We start from the raw sequence: 17,818 nt of genomic DNA, 5'->3' as shown, positions 1-17,818 counted from the left end.
ACACACACACACACACACACACACACACACACACACACACACACACACACAGAACAGGCAGCGATCAACAAGGCCACTATTAAGTTTGACAACTTCCTGAACTTTTCTCTTTTCAGCTAAATATGGAACTGCTTAATTCATTTTATTTTTTATGCGGACTCGAGAATTATTATATTTCCCCTTGTGACTGCACGCTGATGCTATTATGCTGTGAAACATTTTTCAGCAGACATTGCCATTTGTGCTTCAATGTATCATTTGTGTGTTGCTTTTTATCTCTTTTTCTGCCTCCCTATAACATGTTCTAAAGGCTAAGCAACACCTACCAGTACGTCACAGTTAAGCTTAATAATACGTGAATCTCTAAAATCTTAGATTGTCAGATAGATCAGACTTTTACTTAGTGTAAGTAAAATGATAAAATGATACTCAGGTCCTTACTGTAATTCATCAGACTTTTTTTGCTAATCTAAATGCTTAAAGAATTGCTCATGTTTGTATTTTACTACAGATACTCGTGTACCCTGAAAAAATACCTGTTCCACACTCACTGATATAAGGCCTTAATGTACAATAGACTTGATGCAGTTTTGCAGTTTTCCCGTGTGAGCTGTATTTAGATGTTGGGCATCTTATAGGGCATAGTCTGTACCTGTTTATAAAAGATAGGCAAATTCTGAGTCTTAAGAGTAGTGAACACTAGGCAAAGTGTCTGAATCCTGAAATCTTTTTTGGAATGGCGAAGTGACCCTTCATTTGTTTACATTTTGTTTCCAAGGAGCCAGACTTTCTTGTAATTATTTTAAAATGATCTTGAGCTACAGTTTTCCAGGTTTTCTGATGGTCTTTCAAAGTTTGGACATTGGCTGCTTTTTCACTCATTTCAGCCCTGTCCTTATACATCACAACTTTAAGGATAATGGCATCACGGGGGTTAGCATTATTGCCACACAGCAAGAAGGTCCTGAGTTCAATTCCACCATCAGGCTGGGGTCTTTCTGTGTGGTGTTTGCATGTTCTCCTCGTGTTTGCGCGGGTTCTCCAGCTTCCTCCCACAGTCCAAAAACATGCAGTAGTGGGGATAGGTTAATTGGTCAATCTAAATTGCCCATAGGTGTGAATCTGTGAGTGCAAATGGTTGTCTGTCTCTGTGTGTTAGCCCTGCGACAGACTGGCGACCTGTCCTGGGCGTACCCCGCCTCTCGCTTTATGACAGCCAGGTTCCAGCATCTCCCCTGGAAAGGATAAGCGAAAGCGAATGGATGGATGGACATTTTTTTATTAAGTCATTTAACACTAACATATGAATAAAAACAACAAAACAAAATACCTTATTCAAGAGATGATCCAGTGTCGTATCCACACACAACAGACAACTTAGCAAAGAAAGTGAAAGAAATTAAGTTGTATCATTAGGCGCTTTGTTCGTAGCAGACTGTCGCAAAAATACATGATTTGTTCCAATTTCTTTAGCTGAATCTATGAAAAATGCCAACGCTAACGAAGTCTGACGAAATAGTATTTTTGGACCAACAAGGTGATTCCCAAACAACTATTACCCGGCAACTTGGCATATATCAACATAGTGTGCAGTGTGTCCTTAAAATAACTTGAGGAAACAGTCTCAATGGAAGGGTGGCTGTCAAGATGCTATTATTAAGGAAGGAAATGGACAAAAAGCTGATGTGTGCCTAATTACACAAGAGCTGGACTGAAATCAGTGGAAGCTGGTCTTAAGGAGTGATGAAACACTCCTCGTCCTCTTGGTTCAAATTGTCATAAGTTTGAACCAAAAGGATAAGTACAGAGGAGATCAGGGAGGGTACAACAGTGAGTGTCTACAGCCATTTGTAAAACACGGTGGAGGCTCTGTCGTGGTTGATTAAAAAAAAGAAAGAAAAAGCTTTCAAACTTTGATGCACCATGCAGTACCATCTGGAAAGCATCTGATTGGCAGCGGCTCCATTCTTTTGCATATTAATGATCCCAAACACACCGCTAACGCAGTAAAAGCATACATGGAAAGAAAAACACACAATCGAACACTGTCAGTCATGGACTGGCCTCCCCGGAACCTGGACCTCAACATTATTGCAGCAGTGTGTGATCATCTTGATACCAAACAGAACAAAAGTCAGCCAGCATCCAAAGAAGAACTTTGAATCTCCTTCAAGAAAGCTTTCCTAAAAGAGTTGAGGTGTTTTGAAGAATAAAGGTGGTCATACCAAGTATTGACTTTAAAGCATATTAGAACTCTACAAACTGTTCTTCGGTTATATGCTATATGTCAATGAATTGCTGTATCTAGTTCCAAATTTTTCTGGGAAAATATAAAAAGATTAAGACGGTTATAGAATACTGTTTTGTTTTGTTTTGTTTTTGTTGTGTGTTTTTTTTTTTTCTTCTTCTTTTTTTTAAGAATGTTTTTTCGCCATAAAAATTAGCATCCCAGTTACTAATAGATGCATCTGGGTACCTGAGCTTTACTTCATTGTCCTACTGTTGTCTGGTTTAAAAGACCAGGGTGGGGAAGGCCAAATTCCCAAACTTGCTTCAAGGCAGTAATCCACATAACAGCAGTCAATGTTATTGCGACAATGGCCATCTTTTATTTACAGTCTCTATAAAACTCTATATACTTGGTTTTGTGTCGGCTGTTGTCCAGCACTGTACAGCATCATCTCCCAGTGTTCAAAGTCTCAACCTTCAACCCCCCCCCACCCACCCACACACACACATTTTAGCTGAGCTCAGAATGGGGGGAGATCAGTGTTTTAGGGGAGGGGGAGAATCTCCCTTGATTATGTGACATCCTCCGGAAGACCGCTGAAGTTGTTTCCTCCATTACTTAGAGAGGGGAAAAAAAGAGGCCTTTTCACTATTGAGACTGTCACTCTCAATTTAGGCTAACGGTAAGCATGCACAAGGCCTCCTGGATACCCCCCACCTCACCTGCTCTCACACACACCTCCAACTGCCCCCAAACACACACACCCACGGACACACACCAAACACCACCCCATCATCCCCTCCCCCTGCAGCAGGTCGCTGTGGTGACAGTTTGATTAGATCATCAATCGTGGCCGTTAACAACGGTTTTCCTGAGCACCTGGACCGGCAGGTCACAGCTGGCTCTGAGCTACCGCTGTCCCCCTGACCCAGCACTCTGCATGTGTGTGTGTTTGTAAGTCGGCTTGCAGATACAAAATTGCACATGCACTTTGTGTCTGTGCCGTACGTCCCTGAATGTGAGCCCATTTGCAGGGTAAACGTGGTCATTTTTGTGCACGTGTTCCCGTTTCAATGTTCAGTTCAGACAATGCAAAAACAGAAAAATGCAGTCTAACAAAAAACAACAGCAAGAGTTTTATTCTTGGCTGTGAGATGTCATGTAATCCAAGTTTACAAAAAACAAAATAAATGTTTCTACATGCAGAGAGACTGCTGTAAGAATAAAAATTAGACTGTAGTAATATAGCACACAGTAAAGACCAAAACAAAAAAACAGTACACATCTGTATCTGTGAGTTCTTTACTAGATGCTTCCTAGAGTGCATTGTTCTCTGTGTTTGCAGATACACAGATACCAAGATGTAGCAGTTATGGCTATTCATCTGTAACACCACACACACTCTTTACCATAGCTGCGACGCAGTGTACTTACAAGCACACACAGACATAAATTCACCTGTTTCCCTGCGTTGTCTTCAGCGGCTCTATCGGGTTCCTCATCGTTCTGGTAAAGCAGTTAAATTTATGGGCTAACAATAATGGGACAAAGTGTGTGTCTCATTGCGATTCCTCAGGTATTCCATGATTAGATAAACGTCCCTGGTCTTTTCATAAAGCTTGTTTATGGCAGCGTGGCACCATATGCTACTGCTTCTACCCACCCACCCACCCACCCAACCATCTCTCTCTCTCTGTTTAATTCTCTCCCTTTTTCTTTGTCCCTCTCTCTGTTTCTCTCTATGCTTCAAATACTGCCCCACACTGCCTCTACCAGATGCACGCTAGTCATTATTCTGTGCCAGAGTCCTGGTGGAGAAGCTAAAGTTGCGAATTAACATGTAGGAGTCATTACAAAATGATGATATCCATCTGCACTGTTCATAGGTGCTACTTAGTAAATTGTCTAGGCTGTAGTGGCACAATGTTAACGATATTGTCTGTTTGCGTCTTTTTTGTTAGGAAGTTGCTCAGATTTAACTTGTTCTAATATTTTGGTCTGTGTGGTTGTGCTCATACGACATGCCAGAGTCACTGAAGTATGTTTTAATTGTGTTCTAATATTCAAATGATTTCCAAATGCTTTGACTATGCAAAAGCAGGCAAAGCAGCAGAAGTTTGGCCTCGTAATTAATTCTCAAAAGCAGCATACCACCCTGTGTGGGTGTTTTTGTGTGTGTTTTAAGGGACAGAAAAAATATTCTGCAAAGAAGAGTCAGAGAAACAATTAACTTCTCCAGCCAGGACATGGCAGTAAACACGCGGTTGTTCACTTATTGTCTTGTTTGGTTCAGTTGTGTAAGAAGACACAGAGACGCTGGGTTTGTATGTCGTAGACTTTTGTTGTAGTTATTAATGGTCATTTCACATTAACCTCACTCTGCTAATATACTCGACAATGGCCCAAATCACCTGAGCAGCGAGGACGATCGAGGCGGCCCTGTCCCCCTTGTCCAGCCAATGCTATTGCAGCTACACTGCTATCCCCCCTACCCAATGACCAAGATTAATGAAACCTCCGCCGTTTTTAATTAGCATGGCCGCAGTCATCAATTACGTCTGCCCCACCCCAAATACAAATATTGTTATATTTGGGGGGGAAATTCTTGATTTATTTCATTGTGGTGGCCGAAGGAGTGAGATGAATGGCCTCCCATCATGGTCATTTGCAGAGATGAGGAGGAGGAGAAAAGGAAGGGAGAGCGGAGTGGTAGTGGTGGGGGGTTGTAATGTCGCACATACAGTATGGTAGAGGACGTGGACACGACGGGGCCAGGGTAAAGCCAAGTCTGTAGGGAGAGTGCAGTCCGGGTCTCAGTCCCTGTAAAGCGACCTCAACTGTTTACAACCTTAATTAGACTTTCCGTGAACTCAAAGTGGTGTGATGTCAGTTATTCTGGAGCCAAAACGAGTAACAGGTAGTTTTACGCTGTGTAGTTCGAGCACCAATCATAGGACTACTTAACATTTGCAACAGAGTCACAAAAAATTGTGTACATCATTTTCCTTAAATAAGGGATCAAAGTTAATTGTGGTCTACTAAAAATATATATTTTTCTTTTTTGACAAATAATAAAAATACTGCAGTACAGTTGAACAAATAAGTTAATTCAAAAAAGAGCAGCAGTGTATTATTCTAGTAATTGAGACTAAGCTGTGTAGTGTTAATCTGGACTAACGAGTCTGCTGTCATACATGGAAATGACTCAGGATGTTCATTTAAACCGTATACGTGAGCTGTTACAGTTCCAACATGTCCCCCAAACATTTGGCACTCACATATGCCAGACTCTGACTTTCATCATTGTCATTTTTTGATGATTTTCTATACAGTGTTTCATCTACTACAGTACTAACTACTGAGTATTAATCTCAAAGGCCGGTCTCATGTAATACTTTAACACAAAGGACACAGTTTGTAAGAACACATTTAAGGGGGCGACATTTTTGTGCAGTCTGTTTTGATTTGTTTTTACTAGCTGCACTGGCAAACAGGTTAGGCCTCAGTCTTTGTCTTTGCACAGCGTTCCTCCTAACAACTAAGTCCTATTTACTTAGAAGTCCAAATAGATAGCGTTAGTAAAATACTGTGCCGTAGCTCTGAACGTGCTCCATCCAGAGCAGTCGTAGTGTTAGTGAGTGTAAATCGTGTAATTAAACCCTGCACTGTCCAGTCCAGCTTGTTCTGCTTGTTCTGATATGATGCAGAAATGAAAGGAGGAAATAGTGCAGACGCCATATTTGGCTGTTTATTCATTTTATTTTGTTTTTTTTTTAGGGGTTTCATGTCTTTGTTGGCTCTCTCTCAAGCTAGTCTAGTTTAAATCAAGTCTAGACTTGTTTTTCTTATATTAGCGTCCTTGTATAAATTGAGTTAGGAAGAATAATAAACTCCCCCGAAATCACTTATTCTGGAAAAAAGGGGAAAAATAAAAGAGTGGTTCATGAACGATTAGCCTGGCGCAGCTCCTTTCTGCAGTTTCTCACATTTGCTAAAATCTGACTTCAGTGTGTAGTAATAATAGTGGGAGTATGCTGCTTTATGACTTGAAGATGTACTCGGCTCCTTTCTGTGGTTTGGGAGTTTGGGTGTTTGCGCTGCGGTGAGCCACCAGCCATTTCACTTCTGCTGGCCACACACGCACACACACACATACACACAGATTTTATACCCTTACTGTCGTGGCCATCGCCTGCCCACTGACTCAAGAGAGAACGGTGGGAAACATCTTGAATATTTTATGAAGCTCGGGAACCCCACCTCTGTCTTCCCCACCCAGCAAGCCACGGCTGCTGTGTCCAGCAGCGCGCACACACACCAGCAGAAAACAGAAATAATGTTTTAAATGCAATCATTGTCAGGCCCAAACAATGTCATTTATCAAGGGAGCATTTGGGACTGTATAATAAGTTTCACATTATTAATACAATTTTTCATCCTCTGTCAAGCCTATCTGATTTATGGCACGCATGTGATCTAAGGTGATCATTGAATTACAATTCCAGTAATAAGAGGGAGAATGGACCTGGTCTTTTACTTCTGCCCACTGGAGCACAACCCCCACCCCTCTACCCCTGTTACACACACAAACACACGCGCGCACACACACACACACACACACACACACACACAATCCTAGATAAACACCCTCCAGTTGCAACATACTGCAATTATGCACAACATGCAACGCGGTCACATCAGTCGTATTTGTGTGTAACTTTCACGTTTCGTGGCACGGGGCAAATTTGCTAAATATTTGAGAGTTAAGCAAATATCCCTGCTTCCTAATTTCAGTAAGGAATAGGTGGGAAGACGGGGACGAGAAAACCAAAAAATGAATGAACCTATGCCTGTTAATTAGATAAGGGACAAAGCTCATTATTCTAAAATTATATTGGGGCTGGAGAGTAAATATGAGCGGCCCGTTAAGGGCTCAGTAATGGGACGGGGATGCGAGTCGTTACAAGGCCGAATGATTTACAGCTAGATGCTCTTTGATGTATAGACTGTACCTTTTATTAAGTGGCTGTCGTTACGGTCACTGGCTCAGTCATTTCCCTTTGTGTCTAATCAAAATCCATATCCAGACACTCCGCCATCCTGGCCGCTCCAGATGGGAAAGAAAAAAGTAGTACGGAATATCAGCGTTCCTTCCCCACAGCCAACTCCTCTCCTGCTTCCTCCGCCTGAGCTTTTGCATTCAGCAAATTTGAGCCGAGATTCTTATGATCTGGATAATGCAATCGAACAAGCAACAACAGCAAATAAACAAATGGAAATGTGAAATTCTTTTGAGGTAATTAAATAATAAAGACAGACTCCTATCATAACGTTTTGGATCCAGTTTGAACAAGTATTTGCGCTATTAGCAGTCTTGCTCGGGCTTTATCAGATTAGCTGGTTGTCGAGGGCCCGCTGATCGGCGTCATACATCATCCTGTTTGATTTCTGTTTAGAGCAAATTTGGGGAAGCTGCTAATTGGATTGTGGGAGTCTAGCCCCGGTTAAAGATGGTAAACAGTGGAGCAGGCTTGTCCCCCCAACTCTCAGCCCCACAGGCTTCCAAAACGCCAGCCCTCCTCAGGATCGCCACAATTTATGACACATTTTCCTCGTATTCTTAAAAGATAATTAGGTTTATCACCCATTTCTTTCCCCTCGCAGCCCCTCCCTCTGCTTCCCTTTTGTGTACCTGAGAGAACACAATCGCAGCATAAAAACATAAATATTTCTGCAGCACAGCAGCGCTGGCAGGTGAGCCTAATGAAATTCTAGGAGTGTAATTTGATTTACGAGGTGCTAATGCGGCCTGATATTAGAGAGAAAAAGCTCTGATATGGCTGCCTTGTGCTGTATTTAAGGCCTATCAGAAGCCTGATAAAGAGTATCCTGTCCTCAGCACAGCGGCTGAGTTATTGTCGCAGATATTCATATTGATAGTAATTCTTCCCGACGCAATTTAGTGCCGGCAATATATAAATATGGAGATAATAGTTAATTTTGGTGGCTGCTCAGATTGCAACGCTTTAAATTCAGGACTCGCCAAAAAAAAAGAAAAAACAACTTTGAGCTGCGAAGCATCTGGACGCTTTTTAAAGTGCTGTTTAAAGGATGGGTGGCGGTGCTGGGAAGGGGCCTTTGACCGAACCGCGTCACACAAATCAAACTTTCAGTACTTTTCAGCGGCTGCTAATTTCAGCAGGAAGCTTTTCGGAGCGCTTGATTTGCAGTTCTTTTGCTTGAAACATTGTGATTAATAGTCTGGAAAAAAAAAACCCTATTAAGCTTTTAAGTTAACTGCATCTGGAAGCAAGATGTCAGGCCAGTGTGTGCGTACACATGCGGGTGGGGGGGGGCATTTTTGTTCATTTTATTAAGCTTTGTGTTGTTGCATTCTTTTACCCAAAAACAAAATAAATTGTAATTTAAGTTTGTGCGCATGCTCGCGTTTACCCTTTGTGCGTTTTAAAAGTGTGTTTGTGGCTACTGAGCTATGGCTCATAATAAAAATAGGCAATAACACGGCCACCACAGAGGGACCTGGCCTTTGCGCCTCCGCTTGCTTCCCTCTCCCCTCCATGCCACCTCGTTGTAGTCATGGCCTCTCCCCATCTCCTAAGTTATGGTCTGAATAACATCGCAACAATATTAAGATAACATTTCCTGATTGTTTGTCAGGCAGCAGGCTCCTTCACCCCGCTTTCATCACGTCCACCGTGTTCATTAAATTGACAATTTGTATTTGCCCTACAGCGGGATAAACAGGAGCTTATCTGATGGGCCTGGTCTTTTATTATTTATTTCATTATCTTTTTTTTTCGTCTTTGCCTTCTCCTCCTCCTCTTTCTCTCGGGATTGAAGGTAAACATAAATCAGCAGCTGCATCTCTGTTGTGTGCCGTTGTTTATATTGCAGTCATATGCAGCGGCACTCCTCTCCGAGGAGATTCATCTACAATGCTCTGCAGACACATGTGGCCTCTTCATGGAGGTTTTAGCTGTTGTTTTGTGTGACATGCTGGCTTTACACTCCTGCTGGTCTCAGTGTGATATAACTCAGTAGCTGTTTCACTTTAAAATGCCCTTCTGCGCAGACCTACTCCTAAGAGAGTCTCCTCTTCTTCTTTTTCTTTATTTCTTTCTTCTTCTTTTTTTTCTCACTGCAGTGTTTGTCCTTTTTGTTTCATGCAGCAGGCCAGGGATGGATGCCTTTGTTCATTTGTATGTTAAACTAGCACCATCTAGGAAGCTGATTTGAGTACCCACAGACCACATTGACTACAGCGCATTCTCTGAAGCGTTTCTCCTAAGCGCTGTGAGCGATGATGTTGCCCCGCTCAATATCTTAGCCCGGGAACAAGCCTGTCGTCAGTCAACATAGTGCGCGCAAACGAAAAATAACGAAGCCGGCGCCCTTACTTAGGAAACAGTTGTCCCAGGAATTTAATCTTTTAGCCATTTTTTACCCAACACCCCTCTCTAATCAGGTTTCAATTGACTGCCATTGAAGGAATAGCTTCTCCTCAGACACATATATAGGTCCGAACCCAGTCAGACACCATTTAAGGCTTACTCAGTCTTCCTCCCAATATCTTGGAGAGCTCAAGGCCAAATGATTTAATCTTCATTCAGCTAATTTAGTCTGGATTTAAGCTGCCGGGTTGTCGAAGTGCAGAGTGATGGAGTCTGAAAACAGGATGAGAGAGAAAAGGGATGGGGGGAAGAGGAAAAAACGGAAGGATGGAGGGAGGGAAAAGAGCAAGCGAGATAAAGTTAGAGCGATGGAGGGAGAAAGAGAGAGGCAATGGAGGAGGAGGAGGAGGTGGGGGCTGAAGATGATGATCCATCCTGACCCTAGTGAATGCTGTCATGTTCCTCCCTCTAGGTAATCTCTCTCACTCACTCGCTATTTTGCATGTGAAAATGCTCTCCTGACAGTTGCATATCAGATAAATTTTCTCTCTTTTTTTCCCTCCCCCCCTCTTTCCCTTCGCCAAATAAACAACAGTCTTCACTTTGAAGTTGTCTGTTTGTGTCAGTTTGGCTTGAGGCGAGAGTCGGCCTCTCTCCCTCTTTCTGTCTTTGTGTTACAGTGTGAGAGCATCGACAGATTATTTCCTCTTACAGCGACCGGCCAACACAGCACGGAAACCAGGCAGAGAAATTTTAGCCATCCAAAAAAACAAAAAACAGCTAACATAATTAGTACAGTTGATTTAAAAAATAAATAGATAAGTTTGATGGGCACTTGTAGTCAGGAGGAGCAGAGGTGACACTGCCACTCTTACCTCTGACATCAGAGAATGTCTGTTTCTTGGTTAGAGAATTATTTTTTGCATCTTTTAGTCTTAATCATACTAAAATCGTGCTCTTTTTTAACACTCTGTCATTCAGTTTACATCAACAGCACATGATTACTGTTTATACTAACACATCCTCTGTGAGGACCCCTAAACATGGCACCACCTCACCACTAGGGGGTGATAGTGAGTATATGGTAATGAGTCAGGTCCTCCTTTCTGGGCCTGTTAAGAGGTATAGAGGCTCCTCCTGAGGGATTTCTGTCTCAATTAAGGCCAGTGTGGCCTGTGATGTTCTGACAGTAGCTCTATATGGCTGAACTGACAGCAGGATCACATTACAGTATAGATATGGTAATCGGTGACAGTATAGACACAGTAGCATGCAGTTTGCTGAATGAGGAGGGAGGAGAGTCACCTGCATCTCTGAATAAATCCACACATGGTGTCAATCATGTCGTGTTGGTTTGTGATCAGAAGGGAAAAAGGAAGAGAGCAGGAAAAACATGAGGAGGAGATGGAGACACGCAAGAGGCTGAAAGGCAGTGATATAACGAGTAGAAGTAGAAGTTGCTTCAGATTACAGATGGGTTTTTTGCCTTCTGTGGCCTTAGCTAATCAGTGCTTGACAGTAGTATGAAAATAAAACATGCAAAACAAGAAGGGAAAAAATTAACTAATGGGTTTCTCTGTCTCTGTCTCTTTTTATATTCGAATGTATCTTCACAGTTAAAACAGTCATCTGTTGGCTTTATCCTTTTCTGTGTGTGGTCATTTAAAACCAAGAAGACCAAACATATAGAGTGCCAAATTGTTTTTCAGATTCAAGAATACTTGTTATCTACTAACAAACCTTTTTTTTTCAATGCTGGAAATTGTAATGCAGTTTTTAGACATGATTTTGGCTTCCCATAATTGAGTGCAATTGAAAGATATTGAGAATGCATGCTCAGCCAACAGAAAGCAAAGCAAAAAGAAAATCCAAATCAAACACCCCCTAAATCAGCTCCCGATCCCGTGCCTGCATGTGCCAATCACAGCTGCTCCCTCCACGTTTCCTAGATGTAGTCTGGATGAGTAACGCCACGCTAAATGACAGATATACAACAAATAACATACCAGAACAGAAAGAAGAGATTGTACCAAGAAGTGGATCAGCATCTTTTTTTATTTTTCGGGGGGAAATACTTGAGATCTGTGAAGTGGTGCTAAGAACAAAGCATAAGCCAATAAATCCAACCTCTCGAAAACCACCTCGTTGTGAACGTCATATGTAAAAATGAAAGCTGTACCCTATTCATCTATATAGATATAGATATTTAATTCTCTTCCAAGTGATTAAGTGAATAATCATTAATTTAGTGTAAGTGAATAAAGAGGACCAAGCCTATTTTGATCCAAAGATGACTTTAATACGTATTTGCCACTAAGATTAGAACTGAACAAATATAATCTATACATTAATATACCTGATGAGTAGTTAACATAGATTGGAAACACAAGTGGCACAATCACAAACAAACCTGTACATGAGCTCAGATGGATGGATTATATGGTAAACGGCCTGTATTTATATAGCGCTTTACTAGTCCCTAAGGACCCCAAAGCGCTTTACATATCCAGTCATCCACCCATTCACACTCACATTCACACACTGATGATGGCAGCCACCCTGGGGCGCACTGACAGGCGAGGCTGCCGAACACTGGCGCCACCGGGCCCTCTGACCACCACCAGTAGGCAACGGGTGAAGTGTCTTGCAACCTTCCGATTACAAGGCGAACTCCCAACTCTTGAGCCACGATCGCCCTACTTGCGCACATACGCTGACAAAAATGATAATTCCTTCTGGCCTCGGAGTTGCGTGTTGTGCTTTTATGTGTTTTTGTTTACATAAGAATGTCAGCTGAATTCTTGACAAAATAAATGGTAAAATTATGGGCCTGAGCTAAGAGGAAAACAAATATGCTGCGACATGTTTTTGTCATTTCTCGTCAGGCTGGTTTTGTCCACTTGTTTGCTTTGTATTGAGATTTTTTTGCATGTGTTCCTCTGCACACAAGGACACACTAGTGAACTAGTGAACCAGCTAAGTACTGGAAGATTCCAGTCCAAATGGATTTTTGGAGTTCACAGCTCGAGTGTGGGACAGTTTTGGATTTTAGTTGAAGTAGCGCGAAAAGACCATGAAGGTGAACTTTATTTGAAAGTGTTAGCAACTAAAAGTTCCAGTGCAACTACTTTTGTCTGCTCCTTTGTCATGAGGGGTCGTAACAGCAGGCAGTGTATTTGATTTTATATTAAATACAAGGAGGATCTATGTGTAAAACTCTGTCTAACCCCGATTTTTTGGTAGCAGAAGCAGAATCTAATTAATTTAATTTTAATTTTAATTTTTATTTTACTTTATTGTAATTATTTGTGAGACAGTATTCTGCAAAAAATGTCATCACTGTGCCCGTCCTACATTTAGGTTATTTTCGTTCATTTCTGACTTATACGATATTACATTGTTAGAGTGGTCAGTGTATATGTGCGTTATCCTCATGAGTCAAGGGCACTGAGAACGCATATCCTTAATGCAGTCGCTTTAGGTGTACAGTTCTGGCTGTCATCAGAGAAGCTCCACCCACCTGTTCAAACCTTCCATTTGCAAAAGGTAGCCAATCAGAAGAAAGTAGCCTTAAAGCAAGAGCAGCAAAAATAATTTATGTTGCGTAGTTGATGAACTGAGGTCTGGTATGAGAGAAAAAAGGATTATTTTGAACCATTAATCACATAAAGCTGCTCTTTCAAAGTACAAGAATAAAAAAAAATGGAGTAGGAAGTGAGCATGAAGGGTCCCCGTTAAGGAGTGATAAACGTGGAGGTTTGAAAGCAAAACAGGTCATTTCCTGAAGCCACACAATCCCCGCCCAATAAGTCCTTCTTAAAATAGTTTGAGAACTCTGTTGGGTTTTGTTGACACTGAATTGGCACATATTTGTTTAGTGTCTTTCCTCCCCTATAAAAAGTTTCCAAATATTTTTCATTTCCAAACCTCCATCTTTGCCTTTCTTCTTTCTCCCCATATTCGCCTTCCCTGCTCTTTCGCACGCATGCATACACAAACCCATTCACCAAACCGCTTCTCTGTCTCTCTATCTCTCTTCCCTTCACCGTGGTTCTTTTGCATGGTGCCTAGCTGTTTAGAGGCAGTATGCATATGTATGGGCGAGATGGTGGATCGTGACGGGATCTGACATGCGGGGACAAGATCAAAGCGCTCCATCTGATCCCATAAAAACAGACGCAAACCCTCCTCTCATCCTTACAAAACCCCCACTGATAGTCAACTCTGCCAGCACTGACTCCTCCATCTTCTCTCCTCTCCTCTTCCTTTTCTCTCTTTTTACCTCCATCCCAGCATGCCTCGTTCCCACGTAAAGGCCTGCCTGCCTGCCTGCCTGCCTGACTTTGCGATTACGCCCTGTGATAAACAATGGCCCGTTTAGCTCATAAAGCAGGAGTGTTGTGCATAATGCTTACAATAAAAGATAGCATCTCTTCACTCATCTTATTTACCTCTCCCGTGGTGGCACAGGCGACGAGCTGTTCTATAAATACCGCAGAGAGGAAGGAAAGGGAAGGAAATGCAGATGCAGACATCCATCTGTTGGTCAAATAAAATGCCTGCCAAGTCCGTTGATGAGAACAAGAGGAAAATGGAACTATTTATAAATGCACTTGCACTTACAGCCAGGTGATGAAGGTGCCATTTTAAATCTCCTCCATCCTGTCTGGTAACGTGAGGTTAGTCTGAACCGGTGCAGGTTGACACCCATATCACATTTTGACTCATCTTTATGGAACATATAGATTGATGCGGAAGCCAGGACCCCCCCAACACCATTCCCTTCTCTCCTCTCCTCCACCACCCCAGCTTTAATTCCCTCCTTTCTCCTTTTTCCCTGCCTCCTTTTCTTTCTCCTTTGCCCCCCACCACCACCAACAACAACCCCCTTTCCAGTAAGGAAGATGTATGAGTTTGAATTATTGATTCAGACACATGCTACATGCTGCTCGGAGTCATTATTTGTTCAGGTGAGTGTCATGCTGCTCGCTATGAAACAGATACCACGGGGATTAAGCGACACAATCAGGACTTAAAGACAGCCGCCCTCCCTAAAATAACATGGCCCTCGCTGCAAGACGAATGCTCCCCAAAACCCGACTTCATTTGTTTATGACTCGCACATTAGTCATTCTGCAGCTAAATTATAGCGCGGGGGTAAAGATTAATTCAAGCGCGCGCTTTTTCTATTGTTTTTTTTCCCCTTAGTTCTTTGTGTTTTATTCGTGAAGCTTAATAACACAGCAGATGACTATAGGTGCAAACATCCTACACACTGAATTAAAATAAATAAATATATATTTTTAAAAAGACAGAGAGCGAACATGCAGCTTTTGTCGGTCGTAGGCGTGGGTGCGAAAATAGACAGATGTCCAGAGCGAAGACAGAATGACATGCATATTCACAGTTTTGCCCTGATTCGCATAGCGGGGGCTTTTATAACAAAATACCTCAACAAACGCTACATCGTGCTTTACATTCATTGGATTGATACTGATAATCTAAAGCTAGGTGAGAGCGCTGATGTTGATGATGTGAGCGGTTAGTTAAAAACAAAGCAAAACAAAAAAAGACGATTAGTTTGGGTGGAGGGAAGCTCTAATACAAGGGCCTCGAGAGAATGAAGCGGGAGGTAAAATGTTGCTAACTGTTCATTTAGCCCTGGCTAAGTGGTCAGGGACACTGGACAGGTGAACTCTATTCTCCCCACTGGCCCTGCAGGGTGTGTGTGTGTGTGTGTGTATGTGTGTGTGGACTGTAACAGAATTTCTCTAGTCCTTTGGGCCCTGGTGCAAAGCAGAGAATAAATGGTGGAGGTGGCAGGCCAGGACAGAAAAATCAATGCCTGCTTATACAGACATGACACACCAGCAGCCAGCTGCATTCTGTGTGCGTTGAGTGTGTGTGTGTGCACGAGTGTGGGCGTAGATGTACAGCGTACAATCATATGGCCCTCTGGTCCGTGGTTGTGAGTGCAACTACCCAGCAACCTCCATTTCCTCTCTCACAGGGTGGATTTTTCTAGCGTTTTGCGTCAGCTTCGGGATCAGTAAATAACCCTTTGTTTCTCCCCCTCACCCCCTCCTTCTCCTCCTCTTCGTTCCTACCTGCCCCATCTTATTCTCTTGCAGGAAGTTTGAATGTGAGTTGTGCGAGCGCTCCTTCAGCGAAAAATGGGCCCTCAACAACCACATGAAACTGCACAGTGGAGAGAAACCATATAAGTGTGCCTGGCCATCCTGCCACTACGCCTTCCTCAACCTGTCAGCCATGAAGGACCACTACAGGACGCACACGGGTGAGACAGAGTTAGCAACCTCCACTGTGAACCATTACTGCTGCTGCTCCTCCATAAACACACTGACTGACACACTCTGAAGTGCAAAATTCATGGGATTAGCTTTTTTTTTTTTATATGTATATACAGGCAATCAGTGCTTTTATGAGTCTGGGACAAAGGGTTATTTATCAAGAAAGGCTATGGTTGGATCAGACAAAATGTACTTTTTCATTCCTCTATAGCTGCTATCTGCTATTCAACAAAATGAAGTTTATGTGAACTGTGAAATTCTCACATTAATTATGAATCTTCACAGCTTTGTTTGGAATAAATATATGCAAGTTTTTGGCCGGTAATAGCCTCAGCTTGTCCATCTGTACTGATTTTCAACATCCAGGGAAAGTCGAGAACTAGTTCTTGGCGCTCTTGCAGACACTTGCTAGATGGTTAAACACACCTTCTGAACCCGATAGGACTGTCACTGTTATATGATATTGTATCGGCCAATTAATAGCCAAAGGGACGAGCAAAACAGCACGGGGATGTTTGAATTTTTGTGTTTGTTTTGTTTTGTGCCATCCTCCAGACTTGGATGCTCGAATGTTGTGGAAATTAAGGTAGTGTGTAGTTCTCAAATCCAACTGGTTGTCATGTGTATTTCCCCAAAAATCCATCTGGTCGCCAAGTGTGTCTTCCTCAAATCCAGCTGGTCAATGAGTGTGTGTTCATCAAGTCCATCTGATCGTCGAGAGTATTTTTGTTTTTTTTCCTTGCTTTACACCAATCCTGTGTGTATGGGTTTTTTTCAGTGATGCAAAATGGACTGCATTTATGTAGCACTTTTCTTGTCTTATTGACCGCTGAAAGCTCTTTACACCACAGGCTTTTTTTCTTCGATAATTGGATCAAACCCTGACCTTCCGATTAGTGGAAAACCTGCTTTAATGCCTGAGCTGCAGCTGCCTCAGAAAAATAAAAAGCAGGAAAAACCCACTTATGATTCTCTGTCCTTTCATATAGGTATCCAACCTTTGATCCAAAAAGAGAAGCATTAGGAATTAGAAGGTTCCCATTTCTTTAAAAATCTGTTATTTATCGACAGCTTTTGGATACAACACTGATTCAACTGGCAATTCAGAAGATCTTTTCTAACCTCACCTGGAAACTACTTTTTATAGCTAACCAATAACCAATCAATAATCAGTAATTTAGCCGCTTTCTTATTCCACTACAAAGTGAATCGCTTGATTAGAAGCGATGAAACCAGCCAGTGAGTCTTTGCACTGAGGTGAATGATTACTTTAATTGTGCATTTCCCCTCTGATTCCATCCTTCCATTTCATTTCTGTACATACAGTAAAGAATACTTTAGGACTGCTTTGAATTGTGTGGTTTTCTTCTTTAACTTGCTAAAAACTTTGGATGGACAGATGGTGCAGTGGGAGGATATTGTCTTGAATAATAGCCCCTCGATAGGAGCCCAAGTCAGTTTCTTTGAAAGTGTCTTTATGCCGCAGCCCAGCAGTTTCCCCTCGGCCTCAGTAATGTCCCACACATGGCTCCTTGATGCCCTTTTAAGTCAATGACAGAAGCAGCAGCAGCCAGTGGCCTGACAGCCTGACTGAGTGCTTGCAGGAGAGCCCTCCATCCGTCACGGGTGCCTGCTGTGTGCGCGGGTTTCTATGTGTGTCAGTGCGAGGCTTGCTGAATGTTATTTTAAATGTGTTTTAACAGTGATGTAACGTCAAGGCGCCTCTGACATAATTAGATGTTTTATTTTCATTTGTTTCCAGCTCTCATCATTCCCCATCAAGTGGCTGGCGTCACACTGTCACTTAGCTGTCATTTGAAGAGGTGTGGGATGGTATGCTGTGGTGTGTGTGTGTGTGTGTGTGT

At 42.4% G+C, this 17,818-nt stretch overlaps 1 protein-coding gene across 2 annotated transcripts in view; it reads left to right on the top strand.

Annotated features, from left to right (window-relative positions):
* Positions 1–17,818, top strand: part of znf407 (zinc finger protein 407) — a 157,316-nt gene that overhangs the window by 75,097 nt on the left and 64,401 nt on the right. For both annotated transcript variants that reach the window (XM_005743245.2, XM_013913384.1), the window contains exon 6: positions 15,774–15,940. In XM_005743245.2, coding sequence (XP_005743302.1) covers positions 15,774–15,940 — 167 coding nt within the window. The remainder of the gene's footprint in view (positions 1–15,773; positions 15,941–17,818) is intronic.

This window comes from Pundamilia nyererei, unplaced genomic scaffold, assembly GCF_000239375.1.
Source record: "Pundamilia nyererei isolate P.nyererei 1_Seehausen unplaced genomic scaffold, PunNye1.0 scaffold00129, whole genome shotgun sequence".
Taxonomy (NCBI): Eukaryota; Metazoa; Chordata; class Actinopteri; order Cichliformes; family Cichlidae; genus Pundamilia; species Pundamilia nyererei.
The sequence above is the reverse complement of the archived record's forward strand: the minus strand, read 5'-3'. Positions and strand labels throughout refer to the sequence as shown.